The sequence below is a fragment of the Macaca nemestrina genome, chromosome 7 (assembly GCF_043159975.1).
Source record: "Macaca nemestrina isolate mMacNem1 chromosome 7, mMacNem.hap1, whole genome shotgun sequence".
Taxonomy (NCBI): Eukaryota; Metazoa; Chordata; class Mammalia; order Primates; family Cercopithecidae; genus Macaca; species Macaca nemestrina.
In genome coordinates, this window is record NC_092131.1 from 151072532 (window position 1) to 151095804 (window position 23273).

At 45.7% G+C, this 23273-nt stretch overlaps 1 protein-coding gene and 1 long non-coding RNA gene across 5 annotated transcripts in view; one reads left to right on the plus strand and one right to left on the minus strand.

Moving 5' to 3' along the window:
• The first annotated feature begins 1526 nt into the window (after nucleotides 1-1526).
• The window catches only part of LOC105490411 (TNF alpha induced protein 8 like 3), a 50891-nt gene continuing 29144 nt past the window's right edge, over nucleotides 1527-23273 (plus strand). Inside the window, exons 1-2 of one of the 2 annotated variants that reach the window (XM_011756002.2) lie at nucleotides 1527-1743; nucleotides 11710-11853. In XM_011756002.2, the coding sequence (XP_011754304.2) occupies nucleotides 1572-1743; nucleotides 11710-11853 (316 nt within the window). In that variant the 5' untranslated portion in view covers nucleotides 1527-1571. Of the gene's footprint in view, nucleotides 1744-11498; nucleotides 11854-23273 lie in introns of those variants that run through there. The other variant, XM_024795504.2, reaches the window with a different exon arrangement.
• Nucleotides 8067-11510, minus strand: LOC105490409 (uncharacterized). 3 transcript variants are annotated; one of them, XR_011606054.1, is made up of 3 exons: nucleotides 11041-11143; nucleotides 10233-10642; nucleotides 8067-9258 (listed from the first exon to the last, which is right to left on the minus strand). It is a non-coding gene; the product is annotated as an uncharacterized lncRNA (long non-coding RNA). The 3 variants fall into 3 exon arrangements; XR_011606055.1 differs by lacking the exon at nucleotides 8067-9258 and adding an exon at nucleotides 9529-10138; XR_011606053.1 differs by lacking the exons at nucleotides 8067-9258; nucleotides 11041-11143 and adding an exon at nucleotides 11359-11510.

Genomic DNA, 23273 nt, shown 5'->3' on the forward strand with positions numbered 1-23273 from the left:
TGACATGGATATAAATAGACCCAGAGAATCATTATATATAATTTGGAAAGGGTGTCACTGGCATACATCTGTAAGCAGTTCAGGAACACTTTCAAGCTGTGTTTACATGATATCAAACATCTGGATGAAAACTGAAAAAAAAAATAATCATTTTGGATTGGAAACAAAGCAGAAGTACAAATCTCAGTGCACTGTACTGGCCTTTGGAATATTGAATGCAGAACTGATCCCCTTACCCCAGGAATGAGATAATGGTGCTCAAGAAAGGACACTGAAATGACCGAGAAAGAAAGGGGGCTTCTGTGGGAAGCCATATTTAAAAAACAAAAACAAAAAACTAATTCCATTATGCAACAGGAGATGAGAAGGGACAGCATCAAAGACTGAAAAACATAAAGGAAATGAATCTTAAAGCACCAAACTGCAAGAACTGGGAGCTTTGAGTCTTAACGGCAATGAATTTTATTCAACTAAAAATCCAATAAATCCTGGTCGTCAGGGAAAGGGGCATTCAGTAAACTCAAGATTCTAGATAGCCAACAAACCATTCCTTTAAGTATCACAACCTATGTTCACTTTTCAGGTAGAACCTTTTCTCAAATATCTTACATATTCCTGGGGCCTCTTAAAAGAATACACTCTACCCAGATCACTACACACCAGCCCTCAGTGTGTAGAGAAACTATGCCACATATCTTTGTGTCCCAGTGGTCCTTGTTAAAGGGCTACAGGACCCCAAAATACTTTAGTTGTTGTCTGCATTTTTTCAGAGTTCTGCTATTTTCTCTTTCCATCATTTCTTGGCTTTTCGTTCTTGCAGCATGTCTTAGGATAAGTTTCTCCAGAAGCTGACCCTGAGTTAAGGACTTGAGAGGTAGTTGTTTGGGAGGCAATCTCAGGAAGTACCAGGAAGCCCATCCAGGTGCATTCCTGAGAGGTTATTTATTCAACCCCTGTGGACAGCTGGGCTTCAGTCCTGCCAGAACTTCTATAAGACTATGCAGAACTGTCCCAGACAAGGGGCAGGAACCTAGATTTCATCTCCAAATCTTGCCCATTGTTCTCTTAGAACCACTGCCCTTAACTCCCAGGCACTATCAAAAGCCTGCAGGTGTTTGCAGTAGGAAGCCATCAGGTGAGTAAGAGGTAAAGTGAGTGTAGACAGGAGCACCTGCTCTACCCTGCCCTCCTGATAGAATTTTGGGGTAAAGAAAGAAAACTAGACTATGAGTGAGAGCCTACAGGACTCTCTCCTGAGTAAAGGATACCTTTTCTGATAGCTTAGGGGTGTTTACTTTCTGATTTCTCCTTGGTTCTTGATCATATTTTTTAAAGGTGCTATAATGCAACTGGTAGTTAAAAAAATTTTTTTTGATCATTCAAAAAGTCCAATATAATTAATTTTTGAAGCAAAGTAAGAGTCCACTAAATGGCAGGTAGTGTTACATACACTCCCTAGAGATGAAAACTGACTTGCTAGTGTTACCTCAAGTAATGGGAAATGACCAGACCTCCTAAAGAGTCAGTGTGCAAGTTAGGGCTACTGTCCCAAGAAGGACACCTGAGTCCAAATGGGGAAACTGTGGCAAAACCCAAGCACACTTGTTTCCACACTCTGTGAGGCAGAGCCAAAGGGGAAACTGCAGGTCAATAGATATACAGGGGTCCACGGCACAAGGGATGCCACATTACAAACAAGACTCATCCCCTTATCTTTTCATCTTCAGAGGGGAAAGGGACTTGGTCGACACTGGCTCAGGAACTGGCAGAGAAGAGAATATAGGGGCGGGGAGTCATGTGCAAAGCATGCAAGGTGGTGAGGATGCACAGAGCTGGCATCTGAAGAGGGCCAGCACAGGCAGCCCATCTCTTATTTAGTGCTCCACATCAAATTCATGAACAGCCAGAACAAAAATCCAGGTGTCTTCACTCCAACACAGCAGAAATTACTCAACATTGATTCACTTAGAGGCAAAGCTAAGAGGATGTGGGTTCCAGGAACACAAGGGCACGCTGGCCAGAAGGTCCCATGAGGATAATTCAGAGAGAAGGGCCCAAGGCCAGGTCGGAGAGCCAAAACCTCCAGCCATCACAGCAAAGCATCCACTGGCAGGGAGGAGACAGCCTTAAGCTGGGGGAAGGAGGGGCCAGGAGTGCACACACCAGGGACGAAGCTGCAGCAGACAGAGAGCAAGAGGAAAGACATGCAGCAGCAGGGCAGAGAGCAGAAACAGACTGACACGGCGCAGATGCAGGATGTGGCTGGGCTATGACAAACTCCTTGCTGTGTGGACTCTGGGTAGTTCTTTGTTTTGGTGTATATTCAGGACTTTCCTGTGAGTGGGGAGCATAGCAGGTTAGTAAAGAGGCCGGCTCTAGGATGGCTGAGAAAGCTTGAACTCTGGCTTGGGTGTAGCTGGATTTGGGCAGGGATGGATAAGGGGAGATAGCCAAGAGAGTGCTGTTGCAGCAATCAAGACACAGGAGAGAGCTGGGAGGAGGGAGCCTGTGAAGATGGAAAGGAAAGGGTAAAATGAAGAGATTCATGGTAGAAATAGCATCAGATGTTGATAGGACTTTGGATGGCAGCATTGAAGCAAGGAAGACAGAAATAAGGGCACTGATTTGGAGACTATAAGCCTGGGGAACTGGGAGGCTGTTAGCATCTTCAGTACAATGGAGATGTAATTGTTGGAAAGATGTGATTGAGGTGAGAATGGTTACACTGACCTCACCCTCCACTCTGTACTAGCAGAGGAGAGCATGTTGGGAAGTGATTCCTGGTTTCACAGGCTCTCCTTTTTCCTGCCAGTAACTCCTCATTCCTCTTAACTCTCGCAGCAATATCACCTATACTAAGGAAGAAGGCACATGTCCCACATGCTTGTTTCCTGGGACAGAACCCAAATATTTTATCCTTGGACTTATGAATTTCATCAAGAGAAGTTAAGGTATGAGTTACAGGAATGTGGAGGATGAACCGAGTTCCTGGGTTTTTGACAAAATATGTGACTGAGACAATACACGTTAGAAGAAAGTAACACAGAGTTTGGAAGGATAGAAGACCACAGTTCAGCTAACTGGAAATATGGTATCAACGTGTCTGTTTTAGAAGAGGACCAGTCCACTTGAATGAGGTCACTGTGACTCAAACATTATGCTGTAATGCTATCCTGAAAGAGCTTCAATAAATCTAACCGCTTATGAATGCCTAGATAACACAAATTTGGCAAGATCTAAAAACCAGCTAAGATTGATAGTGACAGTCAAAGGAGAAAGTTGTTGAAACATTGGAAACTCTCATGGGATGATGTCTGTAAATGGTTTGAAATAAAATAAATTTGATATCCTTGGCCATGGAAGGAATTCCCTTCTCTGCAATAATGTTTGAGGTGTTAAGATGCCCACAGCCACAGTCAAGAGGCCAGAGAAGCAATGGAGAGAGGCCCAGGTGTCTTACTAAGGGATAACATTAACTTATGCCTCCTCAGAGAATGAGCAAAGGCTTATGGCAACCAAGCATGGAAGATTCCTCTTTTAGAAGTGTTGATAGCTTCAACCAGGCAGACTGCTTTGAACACAAAAGGGAGGGATCAGTTTAAGGACAATGCCAAGGGAAGACTTGGCGGGAAAGAAAATGTTGGATAGATAGAAGAGAGGAATGGAAAGTTTGAAAACCCAGAAAAGAAGAAAAGGGAAGGGAAAGGGAGGGAGATGGAGGGAAGGGGAGGAAAGAGGAGGGGAGGAGAGGAGAGAGAGTCTTTGATGAGATGAAGAAATTGAAAAGAGGTATTGGTCAAGTCCTGCTTTTGTTAATTCCATTCCAGATGTATATGATCTACTAGAACACTGGTGTACAGGAGGTAAAAGGAGAGGAAAGATCAGTACTGGGGAGAGAGATTTGGGAAGTGAGGGTGTAAACCAAATGAAAACTGGATGTAGTAAAGGAAGCAGCAGGAAGTCACTGCTGTCCTGGGCTTGAGTACACAGGCCATAAAGGAGCATGGTAATATGATGGGAAATCCTGAAATAGGGCCAGAGACATGGGTTCTGGTCCCAGTTGTTCCTAACTCTGGGCAAACCACTCCATCTTTCTAGATTTATTTCTTCATATCTAAAGTGATGGGGTTAGACTAGGTGACCTTGAACATTTCTTCCCCCTTCTACAGCCCTCAACTGGGCGTAGATGTTATGAAATCAGAGACTTACAAAAATGGAACCGTCCAGATTGGAACATGTATTTAGCTTTTCTAAGTAGAAAATGCTTTGAAGGGAGGAACAAAAGGTTCCACTCAACACTTGGCGAGCGATATTTGTTCTGTAAAATAATTAGTGAGTAAGCATTATTGAACTGGGTTGTCACATAAACATTAGAGAATTAAAAGAAAAAACAAATTTAGGAGATTCAATTTTCCCTTCCACAGATCAGAAGGATGATTAACATAAACCACGGGAGGATATTTTTAAAGACATGCGCAGGAGAAGAGTCAGCATCAGATGAAAGCCTGCTTGTCTGGAGATCAGGAGCCTTGAGCTCTAGTCTCAGCTCTGCCACTCCCAGGACTTGGACACATCATTTCCTTTCCATGTGTGAATTTCCAAAGGAATCCTAAAAGTCGTGGACTCCAGCCTCCCACAATACCCCTACCCATGGTCATCCAGTTGTAATCATTAAAAAACACTTTCTTATTCCTGTACCACTGGTACATGTGTATCAATGAGGTCTAACTAAGAAAATGTTTTACATATTTTCTTTTCTTTTCTTTTTCTTTTTTCTTTTTTTTTTTTTTTTTTGAGATGGAGTTTCGCTCTTGTTGCCCAGGCTGGAGGGCAATGGTGTGATCTTGGCTAACCACAACCTCAGCCTCCTGGGTTCAAGCAATTCTCCTGCCTCAGCCTCCCGAGTAGCTGGGATTACAGGCATGCACCACCACGCTCGGTTAATTTTGTATTTTTAGTAGAGACAGGGTTTCTCCATGTTGATCAGGCTGGCCTCGAACTCCTGACCTCAAGTGATCCGCCTGCCTCGGCCTCCCAAACTGCTGGAATTACAGGCGTGAGCCACCGCGCCCCGCCCTATTTTACGTCTTTTCAAAGGAGATCATGCAATGCAGGGAACTGGCTACACAGGTTTGAGAAGCCAGAGGATAGTGAGGTAACCTAGACATTAGCAACAGCATGAAGTCACTGCCACCCTGGGCTGGAGGAGAAAAGGGAGGAGTTGCTGTTACTGGAGCCAAGTGGTTGGTATCACCTCATGAAAGCTGGAACCACAGTAGGTCCATTCGGTGGGAGCTGGAGCCACAGAGGAGATACAGCAATTGTCAAAGGTGCCAAGATTGAGGGACAGAGGATAGGGGAGAATATTCCTTCCCCAACCTGCCCATCTTCTGCCAGTGCCTCCCACTGGCTCTATCCAGCTAGAAACCAGCTAGTACAGGGGCCTGGCAAATGCAGCCTGTAGGGGTCAGCCCCTTTTCCATACAGAGGATGGAAAGGGCAAGGACAGGCAGGCCAGGACTGGCACAAGATCCAAATTCTCCCTTCTTATAACTTTTATCCATTAGTCCCACATCAGCCTAGAAGCCAAGTCTTTACACATTTAAGGACATGAATCCAGTCATGCCTTCTTTGGATTTTTTTGTTTTTGTTTTTGGTTTTGTGTTTTGGCCTTCTCCAGCCTGACATTCAAACTTTCTCATACAGAATGGTTTCCAAGCCGCTTTCAACATCTTGATTCCCCCACCTTGGGGAGATTCCTGATATGTCCCTTAAAATGTGGCACCAGATGTTCATAAGACCCCAGGTGTCTATAAGACTAGCTCCAATACAGAAGAACTATTCCTGCCCTTATTGTAGCAATACAGTTATTATCCCACTGTTGACTCATGTTGCTCTTATAGACAACTAAGACCCACATGTCTTTCCCACACGATTTTGTCTTCTCTGACCTGCGTTAGTATGGTAATCTATACCATTGATAAGCACAAGCATCAAATTCTTTCCCTAAATCACTATTCTTGTTGTTGTCTTAAAAAAAAAAAAAAGTACAATAAACTAGAGCCAAGTGCAGAGTTCTGTGTCACTCCACTGGAGACCTCCCTCCTAGTTAACTCAAAGCCCATGAATCAAAGCTCACTGCGTAGGATTGTTCAACCAGCTCCAGATCCACCTAGCAGCAAGGAAACTGTGTAAGACCTCCTCAAAACTTAAATCACAATATATGGTATCTGTGACAGTCCCTTCCCTTCATTTTGCACCTGAAACACAGAGGGTACTCAACAAATACTTGATACATACCAAGTAAAATAAAATTATCTTGATTTATACACTTCATGACTCTGTTTAAAGAAAGTTAATATGGTTATTTTAGCAGGACATGGTAAGGAACCCATGTTGGCTGCTGGTGATCAGAATTCTCTTCTTTAAATGCTTATAAACCTCTTTGTTCCAGACTTTTGCTAGACAGCAACAAAAAAGTCACCAATTTGTTAAATCTGGAATCAACTCCTTTCTTCTCTTTGAAAACTGGGGTAACATTGCCCCACCCAGTCTTTGGGTACTTTCCTATCATCCTGAAAACCATAAAGACTCTAGTTGCCACTGAAGCCTCATGGGTCTTGATTCCATCTTCTCCCCTGTGGGAATAATACTGGCCTTTTCTATGCCATAGAGCTGTGTAAGGATCCAGGAAGATGGGAAGGCACTGGGCAGAGCTCAGCAGTCACTTAGGGTACCCACATACAAGCTGTGTAGATGCTCGTAAGAACAGCTCTCATACAGCAGTGGAGTCACATCCCACAGCCAAAATGAATGCCACGAATGAGATCACACACCATATGTGATCAGGGAGGCTCCCAGTGGGGCTGAACCAAAGATCCTGGTGCTGCCGTTTCAAGGGCTTATAAATAACCCCATAGGGTTGGGCTAGGGCACAACAGAGGTTGGGCCCATAGAGTTTTCTTCTCTCTCCCTCTTTCTCTTCTCCCTTTCTCCTTCCCAATTTCCCTCTCCCTTTGGATCAGTGCTTTTGAGTCACTATAACTGCATTAACCACACAGAAAGCTATCCTGCCGGCAGCAGCTCAAGAAACAGAAGCTAAGAACCCAGGAGAATAGCTGAATGACAAAGTTGCCAGCCTCATCCGCCCTCTGCCTCCTACAAGGGGTCTGGACTTGGATGGGGCTGTGCAGAGGACACATTGCCCACAAAGAAAGTGTGGAAGGAAACTTTGTATTCTTCTCCTAAACCTATAGAAATCCCCTCTGGGCTCAATTGATGCTGGACAAATGCAAGAATGAACTCAAATAAGCCACCCACTGCCTAGTGGAGATTATACCCATGAAAAGTCTTGATAACCTTAAAGTCTTGGGATATATACAACAACTATTTTGTTAGCTGCAATTTTCTTTCTTGTTTCTCTCTCCCAAGGTAAACCAAGGAGGCTGCTGAAAGTTCACAGGCATTGATTAGTGATGTGTGCAAAGATTTAGACATGAGGATATTGATTGATACTATTATAGCAGAAAATTGTAAACAACCTAAATGCTCAACAATAGAGGATTATTTAAATACATATGGTGTACTCATCCAGTAGAAAATTGTACAGCTATTAAAAATCATGTTATCAAAGAATAGATGAAATGATGTTCCCAACATATTGTTAAAAGGAAAAAGTAACTTATAAAAGCCGAATACTGTACACATATAGAAGGAAACTTTTTAAAACATACGTTAACCATGATTGCAACTGGTAAAATTACGAATTAATTTATTTTCTTCTTTTTTGTTTATATGTATTTTCCAATTTTTCTAGTAATGTGCATTACTTTTTAAACAAGAGGGGGGACTAATTAAAGCTTATTTTTACTGGCAAGAAAGAAATAGGAAAAGCTCCCTTTTTCAAGGCTGTCTTCTAGCACCTTGTTCTGTTAGATGGACATTGAGCTAGCTTGGACCCTGCTCTCCAGCTTACCTACAGTCCATGGAGGCCTCCTTAGCTCTGGGTAGAAGCTTCCTCGGGATCAAAGTCTACCTTGAGATAAATTATCAAAAATAGGGCCAACCTCTCACCTCTAAGGACCAAAGGCCTCTTCAGCCTAGAGAAAACAGCAGTTCTAGAGTTGGTGGGTTTTCAAAGCAGAGCAGCAGCCCTAACATGTGAAAAGTATCTCCCTCCCTCCTCCCACTGCTGAAGGTTTGCAGACAGCTCCCTTTCCATCCCACAAGAGGAGACAGGCAGATGAGTCATAGCACTGGCTCAGATTAAAGGAGTATTATTGTGTTAGCAGAAATGGATCTATTTTATTATCTGTTTCTTGACACCTTACAAATAGATATGCTTTACCCACCAGACAGGCAATTTCCTTAAAAAGCCAACAATTTTGTTCACTCGAGTTAAGAAATGACCAATGAGTGGTAGAAACTCGTATATCTGAAGAGCTGCCAGGCTGAAAAGATGTAGTGGAAACACTGAGGAAGTTGGTTTATAACCCTCAGACTCTAGATTCAAGTCTGCAAAGTGATGCCATTTTTCTAAAAATATACAGAGGAACTACAGAAACCCTTTCCCCTTTTCTGTTTCTTAAGAGTTTTTTTTTCCCCCCAAGAAATACATCAGAACTGGTTTGTAAAAGGAGATTTACCACCTCAGATTTCACTGTTTTAGTTGGGGTGATGGTCATAGGATACTATTTTAAGGACTTCCTTCTCTTACACAGATTTTTCCATACTGGGAGGAGAGATAAGGTATGTTCCACTAATGTTCCTCATTAAATTCACACACGTGCCAATAGTCATTTCCCTTTGTCTTGCTGTCCCATGACAACAGATTGCACATCATAGGAAATTGGAATGAAGACCTTATTTAGTTTGGATCTCTCTTCCCCATTGTCTAATTCCATATTCAATTCAATTTTTCATTCTATGTCTGCCTCCTTTCGCAGAAATATACTATGAATGAATATAGGTGCAGGTAAATTAATAGGCATTATCTAAGAACTTAACTCAAAGACTTTTCAGGATACCTTGACCAGTTCTTTCTCACCCCCCGCATGCCCCAAGCATTTCTCTCTGGGTCAAAATGTACTAGATACTTAGTGAAGACCTGATGACTGATGAGCATACATGTGTTGTAAATGTGTGTTCTCAGTACATTGTTTACTGTTGATCAAATTCCAGCAGTTTCTCCATTTCTTTTTTGCTGTTATCCATACATGTCTCTGTGGTCTGTCTCCCTCACACTGCAACCCAGGCTACCTGTACATTAAAACACAAACAAAACCAAAAAAGCTTCCATGAAGTGCAAGGAAAGGAGATCTAAGGAAATAGGGAAAGTTTCACATTTCCTGTTATTGAATCTAGGCACAACCTTTAGAGGAAGCTGAATGCCTTTTCAATCCCATATGCTCTGTTCTGTGAAGCTATCATTGTTATTTTACCTTATGACTGCAAAGCTATTATAGCAAACTTTTTAAATGATCCCAACTATTTGTTTTTTGAGAATCATCTTGTATCCAAATTTTGCCATTCTTTTTTTTTTTTTTTTTTTTGAGACAGCGTGTTGCTCTTGTTGCCTAGGCTGGAGTGCAATGGCATGATCTTGGCTCACTGCAACCTCCACCTCCCGGGTTCAAGAGATTCTCCTGCCTCAGCCTCGTGAGTAGCTATGATTACAGGCGTGCACCACCACACCCGGCTAATTTTGTATTTTTAGTAGAGATGGGGTTTTTCCATGTTGGTCAGGCTTGTCTCGAACTCCCAACCTCAGATGATCTGCCCGCCTCGGTTTCCCAAAGTGCTAGGATTACAAGCGTGAGCCACCACGCCCGGCCCCCAGTTTGTTTCATTAAAAAATGCAATTCTAAAATATTTTGTTTTTCTAAATGGGATCCATTCGATATAAGAATTAGTGTTCTTTCCAGTTATCAAACATTCACTGTGTGCCAGGCATAGCTTTCACACTCATTAATTTATTTACAAACGCCCTATGAAGGAGACACCAACACTTGAGGAAATCGAGGGACATTTAGCCATTTGCCCAAGATAACACATCCACTGTGGGGTTCTTTTGACCATTTCATCAATATCCATCCAACTTTTATCACTAGAGTCCCTGAGCTTGGCCATCCTTTGTTTTCTGCAAACACAAAGTAGAGTGGTATTTGCACTCTGTTAAGCCCACACTTCACTAAAGAAGGCAGCCCTCAGGTAGACCAGAAGCCAAAACTCACTTATGATACTATATCATAGCAGTCAGGAGCAGATCTGGACATCAGAAGGTCCTGATTTCAAGTCCCAGCTCACCTACCTACTGGATGACCTGAGACCACAGGGACATCATCTGCTTTCTCTGAGACTTTTCCCATCTGTAAAATGGGAGTGAAAATAAGTTGAATTCTATGAACTTGCCAACTGTCAACCATTTTCTACTTCCAAAAAGTATTTTCAAATGGTGCAACCTTAATTCTTCACTGGGTCATTGTACAGATTACATGAGGACACAAAGGGAAACGTTCAGTAAGTGGCGCTTTTTAGTAGACTTTTTCTTCTTGATTTTCTTTTGCTCCGGCCAATAGTTTGCACTCTCTGGGCAGACTTGACATGCAGAGAACCCATCTTGAGGCTTTGTGAGTGTAGGAGCCTATAATAGGGAGACAACAAGAGCATATAGATAACCAAGAATTAACAACAACAACAAAAGGCCTCAGTGCTCCGTGCATTTCCTCCCTCGTTTGGGCTCTTAATTAGTAAACAGGTTTACAAATGCTTCCCCACCGCCTTTCAGAAAGGAGGGTGTTACGGAAGTTTAGCATTCTGTGTTTAATCCCATCTACAAAGAAAAGCTTTTAAAATTTATTCCGGCCCCTCTCTAGTCGCGGGCGCGAAGTGGCACGGCTGCTTGATTGGCAGGGTGACTCCAGCCTTCCAGGCGAGTCAGGGTTCGGACTCACCGAGCCCCCGGAACCAGCTTCACCACCGCTTGCCCCACCTGCCCTGCCCGTGCCGGGAGAAGATTCAAACAGCCAGAGTTAGCATTACCTGCCTGTGTCTTTACTTCGTCGCTAGGTGCCAGGCCCTGCGCTCTGTCCCGCACATGCCTTGTCTTACTACTTCCGACAACAGTCCTACGAGGAAACTGTCATTTCCCCCCACCCCGCCCCTTTCCCTTATCACTCCCCCCCCCGCCCCCTTCCCTCATCTGCCTAGTGAGAAAACACGGGTCTCATCCAAGGTCTCTGAGCGGTGGAGTTGGACTCGAACCCTCGCAGCCCCATAACTCGGAACACTCGGAACCTCTCCTTTCCTGCGCGAGTTGAAGCGCTTTTTCACCTAGGAATCTTACAAACTTGGCCTCACCCTAGGGAAGGGGCTCGGCCTTGCAAGACCAGCACAACCTCGCCGCGCGGGGGAAGTCCAAGGGCTCCGACGCAGGGCGCGGGTAGGGAGGCGCGGCGCCGCCCCCGGGGTATTTAACCCCAGCCTGGAGCCCACTGGGCGCCGGACGCTCTGGCTCCTCCGCGCTCCCGCCTCCCCTCCCTCCTCCCATCTCTCTCCCGGCGCGCCCCACCCTCCGCCCTGCGCTCGCCTCGCGCGCAGGCACCGGCCGGCGGACGCGGGGAGCGGGGCGCGGGCGGCGCTCGCCTCTGCGGAGCCGCCCCCTGGCCGCTGCCGCGGCGCACCGCCCAGCCCGCGCCGCCGGGGCTCCAGCCGCTCCGCTGTCCGCACTGAGTGCGCCGCGGCTGCCCGAGCGCCCCGCAGACGGGCGGGTGGCCGTGGACGCCCAGTCAGCAACCCGCAGCATGGATTCAGATTCCGGGGAGCAGAGCGAGGGGGAGCCCGTGACCGCCGCAGGTACCGAGGGGCCGCGACGGCCCAGCCTGGTGGGCTGGGGCTGGGGAGGAGGGGAGGCTGGGGCATGAAATCGGGAAGCCGATCCTCAGCAGCCGGACCCCTTCCCGGCCAGGACGACTGGCGGTTGCTCCGCGCCGTGAGTTTGCTTTGGGTCTTCCCCCAACCCCATTGCACTTGGGCGCGCGGGAGGAAGGGAAGGTGCATTCAGGGGTGGCTCTCCTTGCTGCCAGTCTCCTGCGGCGGGCTCTGGTCGCCCGGGCTGGGTGGGGGCGGGGAAGGGTTCGGGAATCCGCGTACTGTAGTTTGCTGCAGAGAGGGTTGCAACACATCTGCCTTTTGAAATAACTTTCCGAGCGCGGGCCCGGTCCTCGAACCTGGGTCGCCGGGACTGCGCTGCGGAGCAGGTGACTGGGTCCAAGAACGTGACTGGGGGCTCTGAGCAGAAAAGGCCTCGCGAGTGGATGGGGCAGGGGTCAAACCACATCTTGCAGCTGCGGTTCCCGAGGCTGCTAGGCGAGCCCGTGCACAGGCGCTCGTCCATCGCTGCCGCGCAGCCGGCAGAGAAGGTCCAGAAGGTCCCCGCGGACGAGTCCCGAACACAGACGCGGGGGCGCGGAGCTGGTCTTCTCCTTTAAGAGGCCCCACCGACTTTTCACAATCGATAGTTATTAAAGCAATAGGTGGAAATAGGTGGATGCTTACTTAGGGAAGAAAAAAAAAAAAAAGAATGTCCTCCCCCGCCACTCCCTGATCCTGAGCAACAGGAGGAAGCCACCCACAGCCGTGGGTCGACTTGCCGCCGGGCTCTGCCTACCTCCACTGGCCCGCTCCGCCCCCCACCCACGGGTCTACGCACCTGGGACCGGCTCGCCCTCCGTACGTGCCCACGGCTCCCGGCGCTCGTGCAGCTCTGAAGGTTAGCCCTGGGCCTGCAGTCCCGGGACCTGCGGGCTGGGACCCTCCTGTACAGACCGCGGCCCTGGCTAAGCCCCCCACTCTTCCCAGTGTCACACTAGAATACTGACGGTGGGGACCAAGTGACAGAAGTCACCATCATTCCAGCCGTGGGTGCAGGAAAGGGAGGTTCGGGAACCAAGCAGGACAGCGTCCTGTGTGTGTTATTAATACCCTTTCATACTCACAGCCCCTGGCCAGGCAGTTATTTTCATTTTACAAAGATTCCCATAGAGTAAAGAGCTTGCCCACGTCTCACAGCCGGAGTAGCCAGGACCTAGTGACGCCCTTCACCCTGCATCTGGCCCCACAGAGGGTGGCTGTGGCCAGCACCTTTGGGTGGGTGGGAAGGGTCAAGGCTGGCGGAAAGGAAATGCCAAGATGTTTGTATTTGAGGGTTCCTGTGTGTGTGCGAGAGCCACCTGCTTTGCGTAGGTATATGTGGATATAATTCATAAACATGAGCCCTTTGCATGCCTATATGTTTCTGTGACTATAAAGTGCTGAGATTTTGCTTCACAGGTGGCTTGTGGATCTCCTGTCATCATTTAAAAGTTCCAGTAGGTGTTTTGTGTGTATCTATTTCGAGAGCGCAAGCGGGAGGGAGACATTGACACTGACACTTAACTCTCTCAAAATCCCAAGAACAGCATTCTCTGTGCTACCCTGCCCAACCCTCCATCTCTTCTTCTGGTTGAAGTTAAGGGGTTGAGGGAGAAGGGGGAGGAGGATAAGGAGGCTTAGAGAAAGAGGAAGGAGGAGAAGCCGGGGGAAGGAGGAGTATCTTCAGAATCCCTGGTACTTCCGTGAAAGGGAAGGAAAAGAATTCTTCCGCACCCTGTTGTTTTCTCTCTCCAGCCTGCCCCAGTGTTTAATATCCCGGTTATATTCACGGTCAGTTTGTGTCAGAAGGCCTCTGTGTAGCTGACAGCAAACATCACTAAGGTCAGATGGACCCCATGAAGAACAGCGCAGCCTGCTCTCGTGAGCTGTCACCATTTGTTTGCGCCTTACTGTTTTCTGCAGTCACTTCTTTCTGCGTGTGCTTAAATCTCACAAGTCAAACATGTATTTTAATGTCACAAGCCATTCTGCTAAATGTCATTCAGTCTCACTCATTATATTCCGTCTTAAAGTATTCTCCTGTATGACAGTGCTTCAAAGCTGGATGTTAATTCACCACCTTGCTAGGGCTGCATCCTGTCAAATGGAAACCGTTGTTGCGGATTCAGATGCAGGTTAGATGAGAGGTATGTTCTCCTTAGAGATTGACCTTTGTCCCTACAAGAAACTTGACATTCATCCATGGACCTGTATCTATGAAAGCTGAATGGGTGTAACTGAGAAGTACAGCAGAGTGGGACCTCTTGGAGAACTTATATGTGTGTGTGTATCTGCCTCACAGGGAACTGAGTCATAAAGGCTGTTTCCTCGTCCATGCCTTTCCATTTCCTGAATTTGTGGAAAAGCCCTGCCATAAGATGGACATTGTAAGAGTAAAAGGCTGGACTCTGGAACTGGACAGACCTGAGTTTCAGTCTCCACCTCATGGGCGAGTTATTTAACATCTCCAACCTCAGTTTCCCACTCTGTAAAATGGGGATAACAATAGTACCATAGGGGTTTATGAAGATTCAGTATAATAACACATGAGAGGTGATCCTGGTAATCATTTAGTAAATGGTAGCTGTTATTTTGGTTATTACCTGATTGGATTATTTGTTGTAAGAATATTGCTAAATAATGAACTCCAGTGTTTTAAAATATAAATGCATGTGTAAAACAATTAATGTTGATGTTGTTATTATCACATTAATGTAACTGCCTAAAGAGATTTGTTTTGTATTTTCTCCTTTTCAGTCTCTTGTTCATTCTCTCTTGTGTGTGCACGTGTGTGTGTGCTTGAGGAAGTATTTTTAGTTTACCTCTTCTCATCTTCATCCATCTTCTAGCACAAGGCATGAGATGGGGATATTCCAACCTGCTGCTTTCACCAGCTTTTCCTACGCCTCTAGGGAAAGTTATAAAAAACAGAGAACCCCTTACTCAATCCACCTGCTAACGTGGAGATGAAAGCGTTTCTTCTTTCATGGTGCTTCAAGTGGAAGAAGAGGAGGCAATCCCCTGCCCTCCACCTCCCCTATTCCATTGGTAAACCTTTTCCCTTCAAAGTGGCAGGAAACATAGGAGGTGCTCACCTTCCTCCCTGCCACTTTTGCCCATCATGGTCACCTTTCTAGTCACCTATTGGCAGAGAAGTAAGAAAATCTCCAAAGACAACTCACTTTTTACTGTACCACCTTCAAGAGACTCTTCCAAAGTTCCCCCCACTTTGTGCGTGCAGAGCAGATCTCTCATAGAGCAACACACTGCAGTGGAGGGTGGGGCGGAGGATGAAATTTGTCTCCATCTGCATTTTCTGTTTTTCAGGAAGCACAGAATGATGCTTCTATGTCATTCTGCTGCCTGCATTCTCCGCTGCCTTTCTATCATTTTATGGATCTTTCTATGATTAGGGAAGAGGCAAGGTTTATGGAACACTGGATTCTTTCCAGAGACCCAACTTGGCACTCTTTCTTTTGGCAAACCCACCATCCATCTCTCAGAAATCCCAGAGCTTGATGCATTCACTTGGGAGTTGTTAAGTCTTTCCTAAGAAGCAACAGGGGAGTAAACATTAGCGACGTCAGTTTTTTCCCCCTTCTGGCTTGGAAGATCAAGACAGCCCACCCAGCTGAGGGCAGATAAGCTCCTTCCTCCCACAACTGGATGGTCCAGGGCAATCCAGCTGATGGTGCCTTTGTGCCTGGGTCGGTGCTGCAGAAAAGCATTTCTATGTGATGGAGTCAGAATATGGTAGGGGAACCACAAGAGAAAAACAGGACTGGGAAAACACCAGGCCCCTAACTCTGCCCTTCCTGTCTCTCTCCTCCCCTACATGCTCAGCTTGGTCCACGTGAACCAACTGAAGGAATGGATCGGATTCAATAGGATCCTGTTGAGGAGGTGGCAGGTGAGAGGGAAAGACATTCCAGAAGTCATACAACTTGTCTCAAAAGGCACAAATAAACAGGAAGGTAGCTAGAATAGAGGGCACATAATGGGGAGTTCTGGGAGATAAAGCTAGGTGAGTATAGGGAGTAAGTTGGTCTTGGCAGGGCCTCCGGAGCCCCCATGATTCTTGAGCAGAGATGTGACCAAATGAAAGCTGAGTTTTCAGAATGTACATCTGGCAGAGATGGACAGATGCAAGGTTTGCCTGGACTTGGCACCTCAACTCCCAGGGTATGACCACAACATCAGAAAAGGTAGTGGCACTAAGGCAAGACAGAAGAGGAAGGGTGCAAATGGCATTTCAGAGAAATCAGCAACAGAAGTTGGTGACAGATTGTACAAAAGCAGTGAAAGGAGAGGGAGAGTTGAAAGAGACAGTGGCATGTTGTGTTGGGTAACGTTCTCTGGAGGCAGGGAAATGCAGGAGACGGGCTCTGCCACCCCACAGACGCTCCCTCTCCCTTCAGGCACTTAGCAGTGATGTTTGGGGTAAAGGTTCTTTTCCCCTTTAGACAATAAGTTTCACAGGTGTATTGGTTTTGAGGCACTGTGAGGTTTGAGGGTTTGTTGATTCTCATTGCTAGGTTCCTTGCAGAGACTGTTTAGTAATCTTTCTCTACTGACAGATTGAAGATAAATGGGCTGGCCTGCTAAGGGCAAGGGCAGCCTGGGAATGATGTGCCGTTTGGCTATTAGTCATTTTCCCATTTCTTGTTCCTGTTTGTTGAAATGTGCATGGATCTCTGCCTCATCCACAGAGTAAGCTGTAGCTGCTTTGGGAGTCAGGACCTTGTCTTGTGCTTCTTCATGTTCCTGAGATTTTATGGACATAGTAAGTGAATGAGCATCTTGAGGAACCTCCTGAGAACTTTGTCCTAAAAGGCCAGACCAGCAGCCAGAAACCTGTCCTATAAAGTAGACAGGATGCCAAGGCTTTCCCTCAGTGTTTTGTTTTAGTGTTTTAAGATTTCTTGTACTGTCTGGGACTCTGTGTTAGGAATTATGGGAAATGCAAAGAGAGATAAGGACACAGTTCACCCTGACCTCCAGAGCTTGACATTGGATGAGGAGACAGGGTATGTCTACTGATGACCACAGCCTAAGCCAGTGAATGAAGACTCCTCACCTCCCTTACCTGCATCACATCCCCAGTTATATCTCCCTTAACACCAGCCCTTCCTATTGCATACTTTATGGTTATTCCTGTGCTGGACTGTTAGTTAGCTTCCTAAGGACAAAGACTGGGTCTTTTTCATCTGTATGAGCCCATGCCATCTATGTCCCCTAAACATAGTGGCAGGTTACTGGCTGGATAGGTGGGTGGGTGGGTGGGTGGGTGGATGGTTGGATGGATGGTGTTGTGGGTTGGTTTGTTAGGAAGCAGACTCTGAGATGGAGGTCAGCAGCATGCACAAGGTTTATTTGGAACTTCTCTTGGAATTAATACCTGTAGAAGGCAAGGAAAAAAAAGGGGGAAGGGAAGGGAACAGGACTGGGCAGAGAAGCTGAGCTATCATGTAGACCCAACAGCCTCAGCTGAGTCCATGGGAGCTCTGGAGCTAGAATGGCTCATCAGAACTATTCTGAGTTGGGGTGAGAGGCCAGGCCTTTATACCTTTACACCCCCAAAATAAGCAGTCATTAAAGGCAAGCCATTTCAAGGAACGAGGTATGACCTTGGGTGAGGCTGTTCCCTCCAGCCGAGGGCTTCTGCAGGTAGCACTACCAGCCACTTGTGGAGGAAGTCCTTCGTTCCTGAAGGGGGAGTCCATGAAGCACATGGCAGTGGTCACCACAGGTGGCCTCCACAGATCTTTAGGACTGTTTACTAGGGATGGCAGGCCTGTCTACCAGCGGAGTTCAGGGGATAGTTATTGAACTACAAACTTTGTCTAGACCTCTTTGGGGCAGTTTCAGTTGCCAGATTAAAGTGGCCATTCTAGACCTCATAGTTCTGAATCCAACTGTTCAATCCACACAGTGCAGTAGATGCCAGCTGATCAGCTGTTTTGTGTTCAGAGTGGTGCCAGGTGCTGTGATAGTATACAGAAATGCGCTTAGATGTGCTCCTGCCTTCCAGAGGTTTGTAGCCATATTGGGGAGAGAAAACCCATCCCAAACTGGATCTGTAAAACTGGGCATCACCAGCAGTAAATAGTGCAGGATTTGGAGCATGGGGCAATGTGATTTGGAGTTCTAGTGGGAAGGCTTCTTGAGGTAAAGACTGAGTGTATATGAATATATACATGGAAAGCTCTATTTCCTATGTTATTTTTCTCTTAAAAAATACAGCACTTGCCTTTTTATTTGTCAACAAAGCTAAATTATAGTCACACTTTCCATTAGCACAGTTCCCTAACTGGTTCATTTCCCTCCAGCATTACCCTTGGCTCCCATTCGAATTCACATGTAAATCTCTATAAAGACACTACATAAATAACTTTGTTTTGTTTTTCAGTCACTTGGCTTCCAACTCTTTATGTAAAATGCCTGTGTAGGTGGATGTTTGGGCTGTATTCTATACAAATATAGAAATAAAAGGATAGAGAAGAAGAATTTAAAAGACAAGTTTCCTCTAAAAATTCAATCCAAAAAATCATATAAGGAGAGCAAATATCCTCCCCATTGCCATATATATATCTTAAGGTATGCTAGAAAAATTTTATTACATATCAGAAATGCTCTTTTTAGGCAATGGCATGGGACAAATTCTGAGTCTGCTTTAGAACAATCTTCACGTTCATATTGGGTTTCCTAAGCATCATTGCTTGGGAATAAATTTGAGCCTGTTCATGGAAAATCTACCAGTGTGCAGACTATAAAAATGGAAGGCTTGGCAGCACAGAAAGTGCTAGACACACCCTAATAGAAACCAATATTTTGTAACTCAGTTCTCCGGGAAAAAAAAGAGACACTTGGTGGTGTCCAATATTGCTTTAAACTGTTGAAAAACCACAGGGGCAGCCACTGGCTTCTAGGTTGTGTTTCAGAAGTAAAATGTGCTTTCTGGGAAAATATTCTGGCCATGAAAGGAAGCATGTTAGCCATATGTAGCTTCATGGAGACTCCTGGTTTATATTTTTGTAGTAGAAGCATCCAGTTTCACATGAGGGAGGAGATTCTGGAAGGAGCTGTTGCTAGTGAGCACACACATCCCACGCCCCTGATTTGGAGCCTGTGGGTTATGCTGGGAAGATGGACAAATACAAAGTCAAATACAGGAGGTAGGTGAGGGGGGCCATCTGCCCAGCAGGCCTCTGTGGCAGCTCTTTCCTGCCACAATTGAGTCCTGTCTCCTTGGTTTCCTTTGGATAAGACTGAGAAAGTGAGGGTGGGAAGACTGGGATTGGGGGTTACAGGATAAGAGAAGCCAGGGTTTAAGAAGTTATGGGCCGAGTGCAGTGGCTCACACCTGTAATCCCAGCACTTTGGGAGGCTGAAGCGGGCAGATCACCTGAGGTCAGAAGTTTGAGACCAGCCTGGCTAACATGGCGAAACCCCATCTCTACTAAAAACACAGAAATTAGTTGGGCATGGTGGTGCATGCCTGCAATCCTAGCTACTCAGGATGCTGAGGCAGAAGAATCGCTTGAACTCGGGAGGCAGAGGTTGCAGTGAGCCACGATCGTGCCACTGCACTCCATCCTGGGCAAAAGAGAGACTCTGACTCCAAAAAAAAAAAAAAGTTGTGGCAAAACAAGATGAGAAATAAGATGGCGTGATCCTTGCCAGCCCAAGGTCAGCCCCAAGGGCTGTTACTGAACATAAAAGTATAATGATGTTTTACTTTTTTATTTATCCTATATTAATTAAGCACTTACAATGTATTCGGGACTGGGTTAATTGTTTATATGGTAGTTGATCCTTATACCAGCCTTCTGGGCTACGTACTATAAATAGCCCCAATTTATAGAACAGAAAACCAAACACAGAGAGGTTAAGTAACCTGCTTAAGATTGCACAGCTTCTCAGTAGATACGAAGCCAGTCTAATTCCAGAGACTCTTCTCTTGCACAGGTAGACTATGTAATTAGATTCATGGATGCCACCAGGCTGCCTTGCATCCCCCACACAGCCTCCACGGTGCCCAGAATCCTGACCCTTAGGCTGCCTCTGTTAGGTGAGGGCATTCTGCCTCCACAAAGGCCTGCTTTAAGCTGCAGACATTCCCTGCATTAGCCCAGTAACAACATGGTCAAGGACTGGCTGACTCCGGTTCCAGATCAGGGGATGGTAAAGGGCGATCTGTGAGGGAAGATGGGAGAGTCAGCACACAGCCACTGCTAAGGAGAAGGTCCTAGAAGGATGCTGCAGCCGTGGGCTTCTTCTGGATCACACGGGTCTGGTGGGAGAGGAGAGAAGAAGGTTTGAAAAGCAGAGTTAAGAGAGATACCAAAGTCAAGTACACCCTTTTTCAGAGTGTGCTTGAGCTGGGTCCTAAGCCCTTTTTTTCACCCCAGCATTTAGAATCATTTCAGATATACAATCCCCAGGACATGGTGACCAGCAGGACTTGAGGAGAGAAAATTCAAAAGGTGAGAGTACACATAGTGAAAAGAACTTGACATTCAGAGCTGGATGACTCAGGTTTGTGTTTCAAGCATTGTCGCTTAGTTATTGCTTGTCAGTAACATTATTTTCTGACAAAAAAAGTGCAAGCTCATGGTAGAATATGTGAAAACAGTACAAAGAAGAAAACTAGATTGAGCCCTAAGAGAAGACTGCACTCTTCCAAGAAGGTGGTCCAAAAGCAATTAGAAAAAAGATGTGAGAGCTTTATTTAGGGAGAGGGGAGGGTTTAAAAAGAATGAGAGTCCCGTTTCTGAAATGTTGACCTGGGATGCTAAAAACATTTTGTTCCACTGCAAGGCAGTGTTAGAACAAGAACTGGAGGCCAAATCCCGTGGTTTCTTTGTGTTTACCCCAAAACATAGGTAATTAAAAAGAATAAAAAAAGGATCAGAGAGCTATTCCAGGTATTGAGATATCAAAAGGACTTTTGCTCTTTTTCCTTCTGACACCTTCTACTGTGTTCTTGCCACTCCCTCCCATCACCTGCATTTCCTTTCTTAGGTTTCTCCATCCTGGGCCCATTTGCCACAGGTTAGACCAGCACAGGCCCACGCTAGCACGTTGCCCAGGGGCCTCCTTCCCTTGGGTCAGGCCCACTTCTCTTTCTGAGTCAGAAGAGCCCTCCACAAAGCCCTCAGAAGATAAGTGCATTTTTTTTTTAAATACTTGAGAGGCATTTGGTAGGTTTTACAGATGTCCAGGGACAATTGCAAAGGTTAATTTACTTTGAGCTTAAATAGCTACTAGCTTCAAGAAAAGGTTTATTGACCACTAGTTCTCCAATTACATTTTATCTTTCTTTAGATGATTTTTTTATTATAAAGAAACTGGCGTGTTTGTTCATCCATGTTAGGTCTCTCTACCTTTAGGATTTAACTTCATAATTCGCTGAGTCAAACAAGGCAGGCAGAGCTAAATTTATATAGGGTCAACTTTTAGAGAGCCCACAGCAGTATCTGGTAGGTATTAAACCTGAATTTTTGTGGCTCTCTTTTGTTTCTAACTTATCTGTGTATAATCCTGGTTTCCCTGTACCCTTCTTCAGTTGCTCCTCCTGCATCCCTCATTAATATCTTTTTCCTACCTGTGTCCCCTAAGATGGAGCTCTTGCCTTGCTTTTTTCTGACAAAATACTTTCTTTTAGAAAAGACCATCTGTTCTTATAACAAAAGCTGTAAGCTTTTGGGAAGCTAAAGACTCCCAAAGTTGTACTCTAGCCCAGTCTTCTCTCCTGAGCAAGAATCCTGTCTTCTAAAGGCCCCAGACTCCTCCTCCTTACTGTTTAGGAGACACCCCAACACACCCACATGCAGGCCATCACCTTTCCCTCACTTTTTCCCAACTCTGCTGGTGGCCTTGACAGCCACCAAGTCACTCAAAGTTAAAAGACTGTGAAATCATAGAACAGTGAAATCTCCTCCACACATGTTCTCATAGCAAAACCATGACATGGATAAAGCAGGTATTACCATTCCCAGTTTACAGATGAAGAAACAGACGCAGAGAGATTAAATTATCCCAATCACAAAGTAAATGGCAGACTTTTGCTATTTAAAACTGTCCGGGGTGAGGGCAGAAACAAACCTAAATAAACAACTTGAATATTCAGTCAAATATTTATGGAATGATTAAATATATAATGACATTTCCACACAGTGGGATATTATTCAGATGTTAAGGAAAGTTAATTTGAAGAACATTTGATGATATAGGGAAATGTTCACATTATAACATTGTCAAAGAAGGTTCAATAATCTGTGATCCCTGTTTTGCTGTATGTACATGTGTACATAAATGCGCATATACACACCCACCCCTATACATATGCCCCTTTGTATATGGAGAAGGGGAGAAATCTCCCCTCACATTCACACACATAAACACTTGAGATTTTTTGTTAATGCTAGAGCAAAATAAGCCACTCTGTGATGAGTGTATAGGTAATTTTAATTGTCTTCTTTGTACTCTGCCAGATTTGTCTTCAGTGAGTACATGCAGCTTTCAGCTGGTAATTTGTTTTTATAAACAACAGCCAAGTGAGCTGCAGTGCCTGTTCCCCAGCTCATCCTCCTGCAGGCTTGTCCCAGGCCCCTCCATCCTCTCCCTTGAAACTTGCTCTTCCATCAATTCCCTATGTTCCTCTTCCCCCTAGAGCAGTCCTCTGTGGCCCCCTTACTGGCTCTGCCCAGCCCCCTACCTGCGGTGATCCAGCCTTCTGCCCTGCACACCCCCTGCCCTAGCCTCAGCCCATGCTTTCTCTGGTGCTCCCACCACCATCACCACCTCCTATTCTGAGCCCACCTGGCCTAGCCTTTGTGGGCCTCTATGCCATGAACAGAGGGTCAGAATAGTTAATGAGCTTGTAAATATGAGGCCTACAGACTGACCGAGGGCACTGCAGCCTCCCAGTCTAAACGCACCTGTGGGTGAGCCTATGGATTCAGCCATCTTGGCTGTCTTGAAACTCAGCGTCACTGCTGCTCGCTGGCTGGCAGGAAGTCCGGCTGGCAGGAGGTCCAACTGGCAGCTCTGACCCACGTGCCCTCTGCCACCCTTCCTCTGTCCTTGACCTCTATCCCAGATATGAGTGACGTTCACTACCCACATTTTCATTTACCTATACTAATTTTGTGTTTTTATTACTTTTTAAATTAGAGGGGGAAACAAGGACATTTAAAAGTCTGTTATAACAGGATTGTTAGCTTTTAGGAGGTATTGGTGTGCCACCACCACTGTTAGTCCATCATTCCAAAAAAATTTATTATTGAGGAGTGGTGTAATACTAAATATAATGTGAATCTATTTCTGAAGGAATTAGACTGAAATTTAATTGAGGATTC